Raw genomic sequence first — 17,653 nt, 5'->3', positions numbered from 1 at the left:
CATATTTTAAATACATCAGAAAGCTTACCAGAAATAATAGATTGTTGCATTAGTTTTAGAATAGATTATTTCTGCTGGTGGTATAAAATGAATCACTGAAATTCAAAGTTTTAAGGCAAGATATCAAGGGTGCTCTGATTTATAAAATATTATATAAATGTTTCAACAGAAATATTTCTAGGTGAAGTGCATACTTCCACAGCTAATTTCCTCCCTAGAGTATTCACCCCAGTTACATGCACAATATTTCTTTGGGGGTGTCACATCTAACAGGTTTTCACTTTTTTTTGGCATTTCAAAACCCACACCCTGCTCCTAGAGGTTCCAGGGCCTTGTGGTTTTCTTATACCAGGTAAGATTGTAAAGTGCCCTTAACTGAATGTCCTGTTTTAAGAAATACCTTCTGACCTATCGTACATGTTACTCCAGCAATTTTTTCCCTAAACACATGCATGTATCTGTTAGTCCCTCTCTTCTTTTCTTGAATGGTTTGTGTGGGTGATCTTACCCTTACCCTGGAACATTAAATTATCTGTGGTTCTTTGGTTGTGCATTAATGACCCCGTCAAATGACACTTGGCACCACCTGACTGTATTCTTAAGTAGAGTTGCCAACAAGCCTGGAGAAAAATGTCCTGTCCCTTTAATAGAGGCTTCATGTGTGGAAATGGGCAACTGAAGCTTTTCATGGCATGGAGGTAAATAACATCACCTGGTAAATAACATCCAATTAGAACGCTATTAGAAGGACAGGAAAGTTCTTCTCCAGGTAGTTGGCAACCCTATTCTTCAACAACTACAGTTATTTTGAAATTTGTGGTCCTCCTTTCCTTTCCTATACCTTCATGTCAGCAAACTGAATTTCCTATATATGGATCTTCTGGTTATCCAGCTATTTATGATCCTTTCCCTGAATTCTTCCTTCACTCATACTGTTTTTGCCACTGTTCCCACAACTGATGATCTTGACGCTGTTCTTTTCAAGCACAAGTTCTTCAGGCCTGGTCTTCCTCTGTATGGGAGTAAATGAGTACCTTCCTGAGCCAAAGATTTGCTCCGGTGACGGAGCACGCAGGCAGACTCCGTCTGCGTACTATCGGCTGTCTTTTGGTCCTGCCGCGCTTTTCTCAGTCACCTTCCAAGCCATCTTTCATCAGTCTATACCGTAGTTCTTTCCTACATTTCCAGTTACCTTTTCCTTTAAAGCCCTCTTAATTCCTTTTGGTTTGTTTCTTGTCTTTGATAATACTGATCATTCTCTCATCTTAACTCTGTACCTTTTAGACTGCTTTTTCTACCCCAGCTTCAAGCTTACCTTACTGTTAAATCTTCCTACTGTTCTGCCGCAAACCTTTCCCTCTTGTGCTTTTTTCCCTTTCTTCCTCTTCGTCTCATTCTGATCTTCCTGACTTTGATTTAGTTAATTTCAGTCTTTGCCTTCAGTGTTTTCAGAATGACGTTCAGAGAGTCATCTCCCCTTTCTCTCCTCAGACTTTTCTATTTTCCCAACGCCTTCCATAGACCACTTCAGTCTCACCTGGTTTGCACTTTCCACTGCAAGGCCATTTCCACACGGCTTACCTTCCCTCGGAACAACCCGTGCGAGAAAACGCGATCTTCCGCGTTTTTTTGCGCGATGTTCCAGGTTGTTCCGAGGGATGGTAAGCCGTGTGGAAACAGCCCAAGTTACACTCACCCATTTCTATCCTCCTTGCTCCCGTATCAAATTCCTTCCTTTCCATTTTCTTTTTGTCTCTTTGGTCTTTCTTGGTGGTTATCAGAAAATCTAGATCGTGAAAACTTAACTATATGATTTCTGATATATGTAAAGTGGTACTACACACACATACAAATAAGAATGAATTCTACACCCTGTATGTTTAAAAACTGTATTTAAAATAGTTCCTACATCTCATTTACTTTGGTGGCATAGTTAGTTTTCACAATCTAGATTTTCCTGTCATGATACTCTCTTTTGTGTGCTCTCTTTGGTCTTTCTTGTCATAATTTCCCCGGTGTCAAAATTAGAGAGGCAAAGAACAACTCACCTGGGTTACTTTCCTCACCCTCGTTCTTAGCTGGGTATTGAATGAATGGTCAGACATTAAAAAGGAGATGCTACGGGTGGTGAGAAGTTGCTTGTCTTGATCAGTTGCATTTTGCTTATTAAGGATGCCGGCTGGTAAAGGCAGGACGGGCAGGAGCAACACGGCCGTAGGCAGCTTGGGAAAGGTAGTGGGCGGTGCCGCCAACAGTTAGTGAATGGTAGGACCTGAGGAGTGGGTTACAAGGCTGGCTGGCAGTAAAAGTGGGGAAAGGGAGGGAGGAGAGCAAGTGAGCTAGCGGGTACGTGAGCACACATGAAAAAGAAGAGAGAAAGAGAGAGAATGAAGAAAGGAGAGGAAGGACGGTTGCATGTCCAGACAGCCAATAAAGCAGTCTTCTCTGGCAGTTCTGCCTGGCATGAGTCTCTGCAACGAGGGCAGGGGGAGCAGCTGCCCATAACCATCCAGCCTGCTAAGAGCACCTGTCCTGCAGGTGATCCAGTCAGGGAAAGTAGGACCTGCCACACCCCTGACTCAGTCTGGCCAGTTTTAATCTAGGAAAGAAGAGCCCAACTTGATATGATGTCTGCCTGCCCCATGAGTCCAGACTAGTCTATTAAAAGGTGTGGAAGGTATCTAATTTTTATATCCAAAGAGGTGTGTAGATGACGAGAGTTGAACCCACCCAGGCCCACCTCAGCAGGCCCCTGCTTTGAGCACTTTTCTCTGATCTCAAGGAAGAGGTGGGCTGGGCAGAAGAGTGCCTGACCCAATGAGAGAGAGGGAAGGGAAGAAGGTTCAGCTTTTCCAAGCTGTGTGGTGTGACAATAATGTACACACCCTCCATATATACTTTCTGTATGAAAGGGTGCAAATGTGTGAATAAAGAAATGTGGCAACCCCTATCACACCTAGTTTGAACCAAAGTAGCACTTAACTTTCCTCCCTGTCTAGCTGCTTTGGAATGGAATCGTAACTTCTGAATACTGTGCAAGCTTTTGCCCCCCACCTTCTTACTTTGAAAAGTTTTGAAATACACCCATGAAGTTAAAAATACATTATATCCTCCTGTGCATGCACGCGTGTGCACACACACATTATGTAATCCAGTTTTATTTGTGAAAAATATTTAACCGAATAAGAGGTGTTTGGCACTGAGGAATTTTATTAAATTCTCCATGATTCATTAAAATGAATCCTTTTTGTTCCTTAGCTCACCCCCTTCTTTTTAACCCCACCATTTTTTCATAAGCTCTTTATGGATTCATCTCAGGAGGGCCCATTATATGGTCCTATTTCAGACTGACTTCTTCTCTTTATTTTTTTCATCCCATAGGAAATTCCAGTTAGATGTTATTGTCAAATAAGCTAATGATTTTTATTTTAATTTTTAATTTTACATCATTTATTAGTCCACTTTTCTCACTGAGACTCCAGGTGAATTACATAGCGTGAATCAGTACAATCAATATCACGATATTTCAATATATATGTAATGGGTATATACATGTAATTTGCAAGATTTAAGGTGAAAGTAAGGAAGAATGAAAAGAAAGGTTTAAAGATTTAACAATGGGTGATTCTCCACTAGTGGTTTTCCGCGGTTCAGCTTCCAAATGACCTCGGGGTTTTTTTGTGTTTCCACATGTGGGAAGGCGATCCTAGCAGCAGCTTTGAAGTCACTGAAGGTTTTGTCCGTTTTTTCCCTTCCTGCTTTCCCCCGACTTATTTGTCCATTCGCTGCAGATTAGGGATTTTAATCGTGAGAAATTCTTTATCCGATGTTCTCCCCACCCTTGCCCTTTTCTCCCGCCCTTCAAATCAACTAAATTTGATTGGTTGATCACGTTTTCCAAGCCACACCCACTACCTTTTCCCTTCCCCTCTTGTTTCTTTTTTAAAAAAATTATAAAAAACGTTGCAATTTTTCTACATGTCTATGCAGAAACATATATCCTGTGTCACAATGCGCCAAATTTGTTACTTGTTGCTCACTGACAGCTTCTGAGGCAGAGGGAAAGCGGGGTCATCGGTAACAATTTTCCCTCCAAATGTCAATAACCAGTACTCATTCCATGATATTGGCGGGAAATGCTCTTACCTCTCAGATGTGTTTGTTTGATGCAACGTTTATATGTAGCAACTTTTGGGGGGAGGATTTTAAAAAATGAAGAAGACACATATCTGTTGACACTTCCCCTGGAAAAAGCAATGAGGAATCAATTTTTATACTGGCAAATTCCGCACGATGGACTTTGAGCATGATGAAATGAAATGTCAATGCGAAATAAAAGCCTTAATGTGGAATTGGGAGCAGTGGATTCATACGACTCCACTGCAGCACGACTGCTGAGAAAGCCCGATCAAAGTTGATCATGCGGAATCCCCCAATGTTGAAACAGAGCATAGGCAAATTCCATGACTGACATATTAAACAACATAGGAACGACCCAGCAGGATCATACTTATAGCAATAGTAGTCCATGGTCCGTCACTGTTTACAGCAATAGTAGTGAAGTCTGTGGTCCTTCCCTATCCCTTTATTGGTGAATCCCTTGAGACCAGTTGCTTACAGTACAGCCCTCCCATCTGAGCAAAAAGCCCTCTTGAACAATTTGGTTTTGATGGTTTACTGAAGGACAGGAGAGTGGGAGCTTTCCTAACCTCATGTAGTCCATTCCATAAAGTGGGGGCCACCACAAAGAATGCCTGTGTATAGGCAGCTGTTGATTTTGCCCATGTGAAGGTTGGCAACTGCAGAAGTCCCTGTTCAGATGTGTGGAGTCGCCGTGGTAGAATACAGGGAGAGAGGCAGTCCCATAGACAGGATAGGCCAAGGCTGTGGAGAGCTTTGTAGGTGATAGCCAATACCTTGAATTGGGCTCGATAACTGATACGAAGCCAGTGGAGTTACTGTAGAATGGAAGTAATATTCATGGCTCCCGATAATAGCCGAGTTGCAGCGTTCTGCACCAACTGGAGTCTCTGAGTTAACTTAGAGGGGAGACCAATGTATGGTGCATTGCGGTAGTCGTTTTGCTGTTACCATGGCATGTATCCAGGTGGCCAGATCAGCCGTGTCAAAGTAGGGGGCTGTCTTACAAGCTAGGTTGAGTTTGTGGCAAACATTTTTTGCAGCCACCCTAATTTTCTTTTCTAGAAGTAGCGCAGGATCCAGTATAACTCCTAGGCTCTTGCCTGAGCCTGCAAGGATTAGACAACCTCCATTAAAAGTGGGAAGCATGATGTCCTTCAAGATCTCTGCCTTCCCAACCAGCACAATTACCATCTTGTCTGCGTTCAATTTCAGCTTGTTTGCTTTCCACCATTTGACCACAGCCATCAAAAAGTGCGAGGTCCTGCCAAGTAACTCTCAAAAACTTCACTGCATGAGTCCAGGAACTGCATGAGTTAAAGCATTTTATTTGATAAGCTGCTAGTGCATTCACTGCTATATTCTTTGGTAGGAATGGCCTTTCTCTACAAGCACATAAAGTATATAGGAGTCTAAGCCCAGCTCCACCCCCTTTCTGAGAACAGTCAGCTGAGTTTAATAGATGAACAGCAGAACACAGCAGAGATGAGATGTGAGAAAATCCAAGGCCTTCCCAGACGAAATAGAAACCGCAGGCTGAGGAAGAGATAAGAGCAGGCAGTCACATTCCAGCAAGCAGCTTCTCGCATCAGAGCCACACAGCATCAAAACAGGCCTTGCAAGAAGTGACCTAAGAGCTCTGCTGCATCCCATGATGATTTGAATAGTGAGATACAGAGCTGGGTATCACCTGTATATTGATGGCATCCAATTCTATAGCTACACATGAGTCCTCCTAAAGGCTTTACATAGAGGTTGAACAAATGGGGGATAAGATTGCGCCCACGTGATAATTCCCATTCTGCAGATCGTTGGTCCCCAACAGCTATCCTTCGAGGCCATTCCAGGAGGAACAATTTAAACCAGTCTACGACACACCCCTTGATACCCACTTCTGCCTCCAAGTGCCTCAACAAGGTGGCAACAAGGTCTGCTGTATCGAAGGCAGCAGATAGGTTGCGGGGGGCGGGGGGGAGCAGCAAAGAAGCATGGCTTTTGTCCATGTTCAGGCAGAGATCATCAACTAAGGCCTCCAGAGCAGTCTCCGTCCCATAGCTCAGCCTGACTCTTGAGAAACTGAAGTGTCTGCGACTTTTAAAAAAAACATCATTTGCCTACACTCTATTAATGTCCAAGCTCTCTCTGGATTTAAAGTTCTTCTAATCTTGAAGTGCCTTGGTCTCCATGCACAGCACTAGGGCTAGCACTGCTGTGTGCTGTGGCATCTGCTCTCCTGGAATGTGGGGAAACAGTGAGTTTGAAAGGCTTGTTAATTGCAGGGGGGCGGGGGCGGATTCAGGTGGGTCCCAATTGCCTGGGAGCGAGGAAGGCTTGCAAATTTTGAAAAAGAAATAAAATAAATGAGGCTTTTAGGAATTATGGTTGTTGTGGGTTTTCCGGGCTGTATTGCCGTGGTCTTGGCATTGTAGTTCCTGACGTTTCGCCAGCAGCTGTGGCTGGCATCTTCAGAGGTGTAGCACCAAAAGACAGAGATCTCTCAGTGTCACAGTGTGGAGAAGATGTTGGCAGGTCATTTGTATCTACTCAGGAGGGGTGGGGTTGAGCTGAGTCATCCTGTAAGAGTTTCCCAGGGTGTGGAATGCTAATGGCGGGAGGCTTCACTGTATCCTGAGGAGGTTCTTTTGCATATGGATTGGTACTTGATGTGCTAATCTTCTCTGCAGGGCTATTGCCAGGGATAGAATGTTTTGTTAGCCTGGTGTTTTTCAGAACTGGCAACCATGCTCGGTTCATTCTTAAGGTTTCTTCTTTCCTGTTGAAGTTTTGCTTATGCTTGTGAATTTCAATGGCTTCCCTGTGCAGTCTGACAAAGTAGTTGGAAGTGTTGTCCAGTATTTTGGTGTCCTGGAATAAGATACTGTGCCCTGTTTGAGTTAGGCTATGTTCAGCCACTGCTGATTTTTCAGGTTGTCCAAGTCTGCAGTGTCTTTCATGTTCTTTTATTCTTGTCTGGATGCTACGCTTTGTGGTCCCGATGTAAACTTGTCCACAGCTGCAGGGTATACGGTATACTCCTGCAGAGGTGAGGGGGTCTCTGCTGTCTTTTGCTGATCGTAGCATCTGTTGTATTTTTCGGGTGGGTCTGAATACTGCTTGAAGGTTATGCTTTTTCATAAGCTTTCCCATCTGATCAGTAATTCCTTTGATATATGGCAAAAACACTTTTCCTGTGGGAGACTGTTTTTCTTTGGTTGTTTGATTCATCCTGGGTTTGATTGCTCTTCGGATTTCATTTCTGGAGTAGCCATTTGCCTGGAGTGCGTGGTTTAGATGATTAATTTCCTCATTGAGAAAGTGCGGCTCACATATCCGTCTTGCACGATCCACTAATGTTTTCATTATGCCTCTTTTCTGTCGGGGGTGGTGATTGGAGTTTTTGTGTAGGTACCGATCAGTGTGAGTTGGTTTCCTGTAGACCTTGTGACCTAACTGAAAGTTTGCTTTGCGGATGACCCAGGTATCCAGGAATGGGAGTTTTCCCTCGATTTCTTTCTCCATGGTGAATTGTATGTTCAGGTGGATGTTGTTGAGATGATTCAAAAACCCCATCAATTCTTCCTCCCCATGGCTCCAAATGATAAATGTATCATCCACAAACCGGAACCATACACTAGGTTTGTGGGGTGCTGATTCTAGAGCTGTTTTTTCAAAATGTTCCATGTAGAAGTTTGCTTTTAGGAATTGTGCAAAGCCATTGTATGGCACTGAGCTGGACAGCAGTGAATGGAATTTGAGTGGCTTACCTATATTGCTTCCTTAAAATATTTTGACCACCATGGACTCAGATGTCTAGACCCTGCCACGCCACCTAGCTAATGTTTCTAGTAAACTGATATACTGGAATTTCAGCGGACAGAATACAATAAGAATTCAGGCTTGCCGTGCTTCATATGTCCAGGGGATTCTCTTTTCTGTTCACCAGCAAGAGCCGTGCCCTGCACTGCCACAATGGTGAATACCTCTGGAGTCTAGATGCCTTCTACACTCCATGCTGGTTTATGACACGTTTTACCCCACTTTATCTCCCATTGCAACCAGACCTGCCTCACCCTACGGAATCCTCAAATAATGCTTGAAAAACAAATTTGAAGTAAAATTTGTGTCTTTGTGACTTTGGATTTCTTATGTGTTTAAAGGTCTGGTGGATGTCAACATCCTTGCCAAATGTAGTCCCTGCTTATCAAATCCATGCAAAAATGAGGGGACGTGTAATAATGACCCTGTGGATTTCTACAGATGCACCTGCCCTTATGGTTTCAAGGTGAGTTGGCGCCAGACTGCCTTCCCCTGCAGCAGGTACCCAGACTAGTCGTGCATCTCTAAGGACCGGGCGGTGAAGGGCCTTTCCCTGCCTTGTGACTGCGGGAATGCTTTAGAGATGCCGGTGACTGAACCTGAGATTTCTTGCATGCACAACACTGAGATACAGCTCAGTTCAGAAATATATGAGTTAACTGTTCAGACAAGTTTACAAGAGTGATTAAATAAATAAAGATCACTTTGCTGCTTAAACCATCCCCCCCCCACACACATTTTTTATTCCATGTTGTTTTGAATCCACACAGTCTTGTAACTTTGCTGTTTCATTCCTAGGGCCAGGACTGCGATGTTCCGATTCATGCCTGCATAAGCAATCCTTGTAAACATGGGGGAACTTGTCACTTAAAAGAAGGTGAAAAAGATGGATTTGGGTAGGTTTTTTTAAAAAAAAACCTGGAAACACAGAAAGCAAAATCCTACTGCCTTAGAAAGGCACGTTTAACTGTCCTTCAGCAAAACCTGTACTCTGTTGAATCTTCCATCTGGCATAGCAATGAGTAGAGGAATATGGGTACTGAGAGAGGCTCTTTTAAGGTTTCTGTAGTATTCAGGAAACTTTAAGTAATATCAATCAGTTTGGCATGCCCTGAAAGTTCCCCCTTTTTAAATACATTGTTATTAGTCAAGGCATAACAGGGCACGACAATGTGCTGTTGACTCCATTATGCTAATTAATAGCTCGCGAGATCCCTGCCGAAAAGTCTCACCGTTCAGCTGTTGTTTTGTGCATTATATCAACAGACAGCTTGTAAATGATCAGACATAAATCCCAGTGAAACAGAAAATTAATGATTCATTGCCAAATCAGCACACTAGTGGATAAACATGCTGTGAGCATTTTTAATCTAGAGTTATTTAATCGCACAGTACAATTACCCCAAATGTGCTTCATGAATTATGAAATAGAGTTCTTTGATAAACGGATCTAATAATTTCAAATAAGCATGCTAATCCACTCCTCGAGCCTGTTAGGAATGTTCTTGAATCCTGCTATTCATTAAGAAATTACTCTAATTCTCTACATCTAAATTCTGGGTCAAAGGTTTGGCTGTTTCCTATTTGAAATTAATTGGATACATATTAATCACATGGCAAGTCAATGTTCTAATCGTTGTATCAAGGGACTAAAATGAGGGCGAAGTGCCCAAGAACACATTGTTTTGGTAAGGTTTGTGCAGGACAGTTTTATAAGAATGTACTGATCCCAAGTATAATATTGTTCACCATAAATGTATTTAGCAGTCCCACAGATCCAAGAATTATACAATAAAAAATTAACTCCCGGAATAGCTAAAATATTATAGTAGTACGGTTGTAGCATTTACACCCATGTATGCACATAATCCAAACATCACAAATTTCTTGTATAACAGTTGAAAATTCACACTTGCATTAATAAAGAAAGGCAGAGCCAATCCACTGTGTCAGACTGGGATCTCAGAGACCCAAGTTCGAATCCTTACATGGCCATGGAGGCTCATTGGGTGTCCTTAGGCCAGTCACAGATCCTCAGCCTACCCTACCTCATAGGGTTGTTGTGAGGGTAAAATGGAGGAGAGAATTATGTAAGTCACCATAGGTCTCCACTGGGGAGAAAGGTGGGGTATGAATGAAGTAAATAAATAAACATGACATTTTAAATGATGTGGACATGTAGTCATTTTAAAATTATTGCTATTTGTAAAAAAATATTAACTGTAACATGAATGATACAAAATAAAACTTGTATACCTATCGTGAATTAACATTTCAGATCTTTTTTTCTTTTTGCTTCAGTATCTGTCATGCTGTTTGTTTTGTCTTGTTTATTTTCTTTTTCCTGTTTTTAATTTAAGGATTAACAATGATGTTTCCTTGAATTGGTTAGTTGCCTATAAAAAATAAAAGAAAGAAAGAGAAAGAAAGAAAGAAAGAAAGAAAGAAAGAAAGAAAGAAAGAAAGAAAGAAAGAAAGAAAGAAAGAAAGAAAGAAAGAAAGAAATCAGTATTTTCAGAATCAGAACTGGCACTAAGCATGTTTCTTTTTGTTTATTTCGATGCTGTCTTGGCAGAATATTTTAGTGTGTCGTAATCTGCTTTGGGTGTAAATGAAGTAAACAAATAATAAAAATCGTAACTCTGTGCTGGTTCCGCAAGGACTTGGGAAAATCTTCTTTTAGTTCCCATTTTTCACAGTCCCGCTTCCGTTTTGTAGTATTGAAAGCAACACAGATACTGCAGAAAGGCATAAGTGGGGCAATAAAATTGGTGAGTTTAGAGGGCAGAGGAAGAGAATCGGGGGGGGGGGCAGTCACGGACATGTCCCCCTTCTCTCCAGCAGCATTCACTTGTCTGGCGCTTGGCTAAAGCATCTGCAAGGAAGGAGCTGATACTGGGGTGGGTGCAACCATCCTCCAAGTAGTCTTCCTCCATCCTAAGGAGCCTTCTTCCAACTTAAGTGGCTCTTCCTCCAGTAGAAGAAGGCTCCTTACATTGGAGGGAGGGTTCAAAATTGAGCCAAAAGGTGGGGGTATAAATAAAGACTTCATTCCATGGAGTCGTAGGATAGTGATAGGACACACCCCACTGTCAGTGAAGCCACCCTCGTGGGTTGTTTGTGTCCCTCAGCAGCCCAGCCCTGCTGATCACCTTTAAAAATTCATTTTTTATTTCATTAGAAACATTTATAGGCCATCTTTCCAACCAAAATAGGTTCCTTGAGGTGGCAAACAAAATATTAAAGTATTTAAAATATTAAAATAACATACACACACAAACAAACCAGAGATTAATGTTTTGTGCAGTGTTTATTGTTACTCTCTGTTTTAAATAAGATATATATATACGTTTTTTTAAAAAACCATCAGGGAGATGGCCAGGAAGAGTTTATTGGGCATACACCAGACCAAACAAAGGCTTCACCTGCCAGCAGAAAACAATGGCAGAGGGAGGCAGGCAAGCAGATCTCCCTGGGGAGGAAGTCGTTCCAAAGTGTCAGCAGTCCAGTCAGGACAACCGTCTGCCTGGAACATTCCAGCAAGTTCAAGGGGCCCTCTACTCCTGTTGAAGTGGAATGGACAAGACCAGGGCTTTTTTTCTGGGAAAAGAGGTGGTGGAACTCAGTGGGTTGCCCTCGGAGAAAATGGTCACATGGCTGGTGGCCCCACCCCCTGATCTCCAGACAGAGGGGAGTTGAGATTGCCCTCCACACTGCTCAGCGGCGCTGAAGGCAATCTAAACTCCCCTTGGCCAGAGATCAGGGGGCGGGGCCACCTGCCATGTGACCATTTTCAAGAGGTTCCAGAACTCCGTTCCACCGCGTTCCTGCTGAAAAAAAGCCCTGGACAAGACACAGGTTTACCACTTCAGCAAGAACTAGGTCTGAGGCTACAAAGATGGGTCACAACTCACAGATCTGATCGAAAGCAGGCCAGGGGTCAGGAAAAGGTGCAAGATGTCAGCCCAGGTTGAACGAAGGAGCCCAGAAATTATGACAGACAAAGGGGAGACGTGAATTTCTGTGCAAAAAAAAATTGCGCTTGACAATCAAAGTAATCTGGCAACATGCACAATCTGTTTAAGCGCCTTCCTGTAACATTCTATTAAAGAATTCACTTTTATCTTGGTTTTATGTCTGGCTAATCCCCTTGTTTGAAGAGTGAGCAGACTGTCCCCATTTACAGGTGTGCCTGCGCTGACGGATTTGAAGGGGAACGCTGCGAAGTGAATATCGATGACTGCGAAGACAATGATTGCGAAAACAACTCTACCTGCGTAGATGGAATTAACAACTACACTTGCCTTTGTCCTCCTGAATACACAGGTAGGAAAGAAGAAGAGCAACACTCAAGCAGCTCTTAAATGCCATGCCAGAATATTAGTGCTTTATGTCCAGTGCCGACTCTGGGCTCTGATGTTGTTGGCTTGCAGGGCCTTTTCAACATCTTCCAGGCCTTAACTGCTTGTTCAGCTGTTGTCCCTGGCTTCCTTTGACATGTTGCTTGATAAGAAAATGCACACCAGTAGAAAGCAGAACACAAGCCCAGTTTTCACTGCAATCGTGACCCAACACTTTTCATTAGCTGTTGAAATCATGCTGGGTTTACTTCCTCAGATATCTGTGATTAAGCAAGGCCGTGTATATGCATGCCACCTGTCCCATGAGTGCATCCCCCACAGGTTTACCTTCTTTTTTGTCTCATGTTGTTCTCCTGCAGCAAATTAGAGTTTTTTGCAGATGTAGTTGTTATTTTGCATTTTGTGAGGATGCTGTGGCTGAAAAGGAAATAACTCTGCTCCCGGGGTTCACGTTTGGTGAATTATGGCCAAGGGTATGTAGGCTGAAGATGTAAGTGTTTAAGATATATTTCAAACATAATCGACGGTTTAATAAAAATCAGCTCCACTGTTTTCCCATCCGTATAGAATCTCAAGGAGCTAAGTTCTAATTTTTGAGCCAATAATACTGTTGTTTTAGTCCTCTACATTAATTTATCAAGATTCTACATGATTCTAGTTAGGAAATGAAAAATGAACTATTTGAAGAATGATTTTTTTTCAGGCCTTGGGCTAGTGCTGAATTACAGTTTTTTTTTAAAAAAATGGAATGTAAAAAATATTTAAGGGAGTGAGATAGATGATTGAGGATAATAGAAGAAAGTCCTCTTTGAGATCAATATAGATTATGCAGGATAATAACTGAAATAACAAAAGCATGGAGAATTAGATCCATATCTGAAGCACAGCCCGTCATTTCCTTAATGAATCTGGGTGTCAGAAACTGGTTTTCTCATGCGTGGCAGGAGTACTCTGAGTGACACATTAATCACAGCCACATGGCTTCGGAGCAGCTCAAAGGGGGTCAGAGGTTAAGAAATCCTCACACAAGGAGAAAACTGGATAACTCTACATTGAATGTCCTTTGAAAGTCTGCCAGTTACCAAAAGAGAAAATTAGTATTTAAATTTGATTCTTACCTTATTTTATGGATGGGTTTGCAGCTCATCTTCTTTGCTAGTGCCATATGGGTGTCCTAAATATTATTCAGAGGAGTTAGCCGTGTTAGTCTGTAGTAGCAAAATCAAAAAGAGTCCAGTAGCACCTTTAAGACTAACCAATTTTAGTGCAGCATAAGCTTTCGAGAATCAAGTTCTCTTCGTCAGATCATGTATCATCTGACGAAGAGAACTTGATTCTCGAAAGCTTATGCTGCACTAAAATTGGTTAGTCTTAAAGGTGCTACTGGACTCTTTTTGATTTTGCTAAATATTATTGGCTTAGACCTGTATGGGTTAAAGCCGTCTTCAGGATTCCCTGTATAAAAACTGGGCCCCATTGAATGGTACTTGGTACATGCTGATGTTCTGGCCCTTGGCAAAAGGGTGGATATATCTTGAGGATCTGCCATCATGAAATAATTTCAGCTTCCAAAGATAAAAAGATTTTAGTGCATAATCTATAATAATTGATTACAAGTCTTTTTGATACAGGAATCTCTCTGTTTTTTTTCTGATTTCTCTCTTTCCACTATACCCCAACCTTTCTAAAGACTTGGTTATCTGTTTATATAAAGACAAGTATCCTGACTGACTCATCAACACCCAGCCCAAACTCCTGGACCTAGAAACATGAAATTTGGCAAGAACATTCCTTTCATGATGTAAACACCCACTAAGGAGGAATTTTAAGAAATTCACCCCCTAAGGGGGTAAAAATGGGGTCAAATGTGTTTCCTCAAAGGGATACAGCCTGCTTGTGCCCCTGCCCTCTCCCAGCTCGGCCACTCTTCCCTGATTGGGCCAGCCTTTCAAGGTCATTTGCATATACAGGCTGATTGGGGGTCACAGCATTCCACCCTTCACCCGAGACAGTTGGAACACAGAGGTCATTTGCATCTCTGGCCTGATTGGTCCTCACCCCCCCCATTCTAAACAATATGCAGTTGCTATTGGGAGTCATTTAATGTGTTCTGAGGTGAAATGCACCTCTCAGTCTTCCCCTCAAAGCTCACTAGGGTTGCCAACTCAAAAAAAAAGTTGCATACCCATAAGTATTATAACTGTATTTGAAGTAGTTAAATACCGTAGCGAAGCATGGGTATCAAGCTAGTTAAGTATAATTTCTCCTGTAAATGCCAGAGACTGGATACATTCCTAGGGTTGCCGGCTCCTGATTGAGGGTGGAGGGAAGGCAGGGTTTGGGAAGGAACCTCAATGGGGCATAATGCCATAGAGTTCACCCTCCAGAGCAGCCATTTTCTCCAGGGAACTGATCTCTGTCATCTGGAGACCAGTTGTAGTTCCAGGAGATCTCCAGACACCACCTGAATGTTGGCAATTCTTCCTAAGTCATAGCTGATTCCTAGCTTGTGTGGGTGCCCTGCTCCGTGATCTCAGTCACTTTTTAATACCACAGGATCCCTTGCCCTTGACTACCTGCTGGCAAACCATACATGAGTAGTAGAAATAAAACTACAAACAGAGAAATGACGTATTCCAAATGAAGGCTTTAAACTGCCACCCTACGCATAAGAACCCTGTAGTATTGCCCGCTTTATTTGAATTCTTCCTGGGTTTTCTTGTTATTGGTGGCAGCAGGCAATTCAAGGGAGCCATTATTCAAGCTGGTTGTGTGGCAAAGCGATCACTGGATTACCTCTCCCTTTGTTCATCAATAGTTTTTTTTGGGGGGGGGGGGTGCATTAACATCCGTTGTCAGAATGTCTGCTTTCACAGATGTAGGAGATACATAATCTGATTAGTTGCACGTTGGTATGAAATGGCAAGGCTTTGCTGAGCACCTTAATGGAGGTGGGGAGAAGAGGTCCTGATCAGGATTAGGACCCCCCCCCCATGGTTTTTGTAAATAAAAGGAATTTAATCCCTAAAATGGCAGTGGTGACCTTGTGGTGAATTCAAGGACACCATCATATCTAATTGGGCTTCTGATTCGAGGACAGTTTCAAAAGTACAAAGTGTACTGAAAGGTGGACTTCTCGGGCTGATAGTTGTTGACTGAGGTAATTTTGTTCCAAATACAATTATTTCTTTTAGTTCCAAGATAGGAGCCTGATTTTTTAAAAAAGGCTCTATCCCCTGTTTGCTTTCTTTTAAAGGCTGAGCTTTCTGTTCTCTTAGTAACCTAGTAGCTGTGTACAGGACCCCAGAACGGTTTTTATAAAATCCCATATCGTGACAACTGTTTCTGCCCTGCAGAGGAAAGGGTCGCTGGAAATTGATAATATACGTGGTGAATCAAGGACCTAGCGAATAGTGTGGAGTTATCCATTGCAGCAGTGCTGTTGAAAGGGAAATGAGTGTGAGCTTGGTTTACCCCAGGATGGAGGACAGTTGGGAGCCCCATGTTGGGGTGGGATAGAAGAAGTCTAATCAGTAAATATTCTTTAATTCTTCATCTTCCAACTCCAGCTGAATAGATCTGGAAGACTCTTAGTTTAATTTCCAAAAAGCATTAGTGCCCTCTAGAGGGTCATACGCAAAGCACTAACAAGGAACTCCAGCTACAAAGGAAATGAAAATGTATTTTTTGTTTGTTTAAAACCAGCTTTTGAGTACTAGCTGGTGTTGGGGTGGCTTAACTTTGGTTTCAACTGGCAGAATTTTGTTTCGGTGCTGTGCGAATTTTCTGTAGATCACAATCATGGAAAACATACAGTCTCGGAGCACATTCATCGGAGAAATATTTGAAAGTGAAACACTTCCAAAATCCACTAACATCATTTCCTGTAGCCTTAAAACTCTCTGTGACATTCATAACATATTCACGTTTTTAATCCTCGATCTTTTTAAGTGTACATTCTGTAGATTATCTGGTCATTTCTTCTGCTCTTTGTTGTCATTCGCCATTAAGACTGCAGGTACCTTTGGCCTCCCAGTCATGTTCTTTCTCTAGTTAGCAATGGTACATATTTCATGTGTCTATTTTGTTCTGCTATACGGAAAAAAATACGAGCTTGCAGAACCAACTTTGCTTCCCTGCTGCTGTTAATTGTGCATTAACTTACTTGTGCTGTGCTTTTTCACAACAATGAAAACAGTCTCTTTGTTTCTTCTGTCTTTGTCACTCACAAGCTGCTAATCTGAATGAAGTGGAAAAAGGTCAGTTGCCTTTCTAAGCCTATTTTCACCACCTTGGTTTCTCATTTCCATTTTATTTCAGTTGCCTGATCTTAAGCTACTGAAATGGCCAGCAAGAGTTGATGCTTAGGGCACTTCATCCCAAATTATTCCGGTACTTTTAAGCATGACTTGGTGGTGTTTTGGTGTCGCAATTCTGCATGCAGATATTGATATTCCAAGACAAATTAATGGTTGGGCAAATGTCTGGCCTACTGGACAAGTCTGCTTGAAGTCTACCACCAGTCCTGGGCCATTTCCACATGACTTACCTCTGCCCGTAACGACCCGGTAAATCGCGCAAAAAACACGGAAGATCGTGTTTCCTTGCGCGAGATTTGCATGACATCATGTGACGTCGCACAAATCTCGTGCGAGAAAACGCGATCTTCCGCGTTTTTTGTGCGATCTACCGGGTCGTTACGGGTGGAGGTAAGCCGTGTGAAAACGGCCCTGAAAGGCTCAAAGAATATCTGGGGGGATAAAATGTTCCCCAGGAGCCTTATTATTCTTAATTACAGATATGAAGGACTTTATTTTGCAAGAAGTCCCAGGAGGCCAAAGAGATAATAAGCTTGATGGGTTTGTTGTTATGGTTTCAGCTGTACCAGTCCTCTGTTCAGGATCATTGAATAACTGGGGAAAGTGTTCTTTCCAGCTATCTTTAGATATGTGAAAGTTTAAATCAAGTCAAGCAAGCCTTTATTGGCATACATAAAATATAAAATTTTAAATACAGAGAGTCCATACAAAATGAGATTAAAATACAGATAGGAGCAGGGTAACAGTGCGGCAAAACCAGTACAGAATATTACTTGTCAGGACGTATAGCCATGGCACTGTAGAGAAACTTAGCTACTATTTCAGTTATTTCCCCATCTGTGTTGTCAAGCAGGAACTGAACCTTAAAATCATCAGAAAACTCTGAAAGTTGGGCTAATATAAGATGTAGAAGATCCCGGCGTGGCACCAGATAAAAAGTGCACTGGAGAAGAACGTGGGAAACGTTTCAACACTGTCCATCAGACAAGGACAACACCTGCTATAATAAGGAATCCC

The 17,653-nt window shown here is 42.3% G+C and overlaps 1 protein-coding gene across 2 annotated transcripts in view; it reads left to right on the top strand.

Annotated features, from left to right (window-relative positions):
* SLIT2 (slit guidance ligand 2) overlaps positions 1-17,653 on the top strand; it is a 402,035-nt gene that overhangs the window by 349,700 nt on the left and 34,682 nt on the right. For both annotated transcript variants that reach the window (XM_054998712.1, XM_054998711.1), the window contains 3 exons: positions 8,298-8,422; positions 8,755-8,852; positions 12,143-12,282. In XM_054998712.1, the coding sequence (XP_054854687.1) occupies positions 8,298-8,422; positions 8,755-8,852; positions 12,143-12,282 (363 nt within the window). The remainder of the gene's footprint in view (positions 1-8,297; positions 8,423-8,754; positions 8,853-12,142; positions 12,283-17,653) is intronic.

This window comes from Eublepharis macularius, chromosome 15 (assembly GCF_028583425.1).
Source record: "Eublepharis macularius isolate TG4126 chromosome 15, MPM_Emac_v1.0, whole genome shotgun sequence".
Lineage (NCBI taxonomy): Eukaryota > Metazoa > Chordata > Lepidosauria > Squamata > Eublepharidae > Eublepharis > Eublepharis macularius.
The sequence above is the reverse complement of the archived record's forward strand: the minus strand, read 5'-3'. Positions and strand labels throughout refer to the sequence as shown.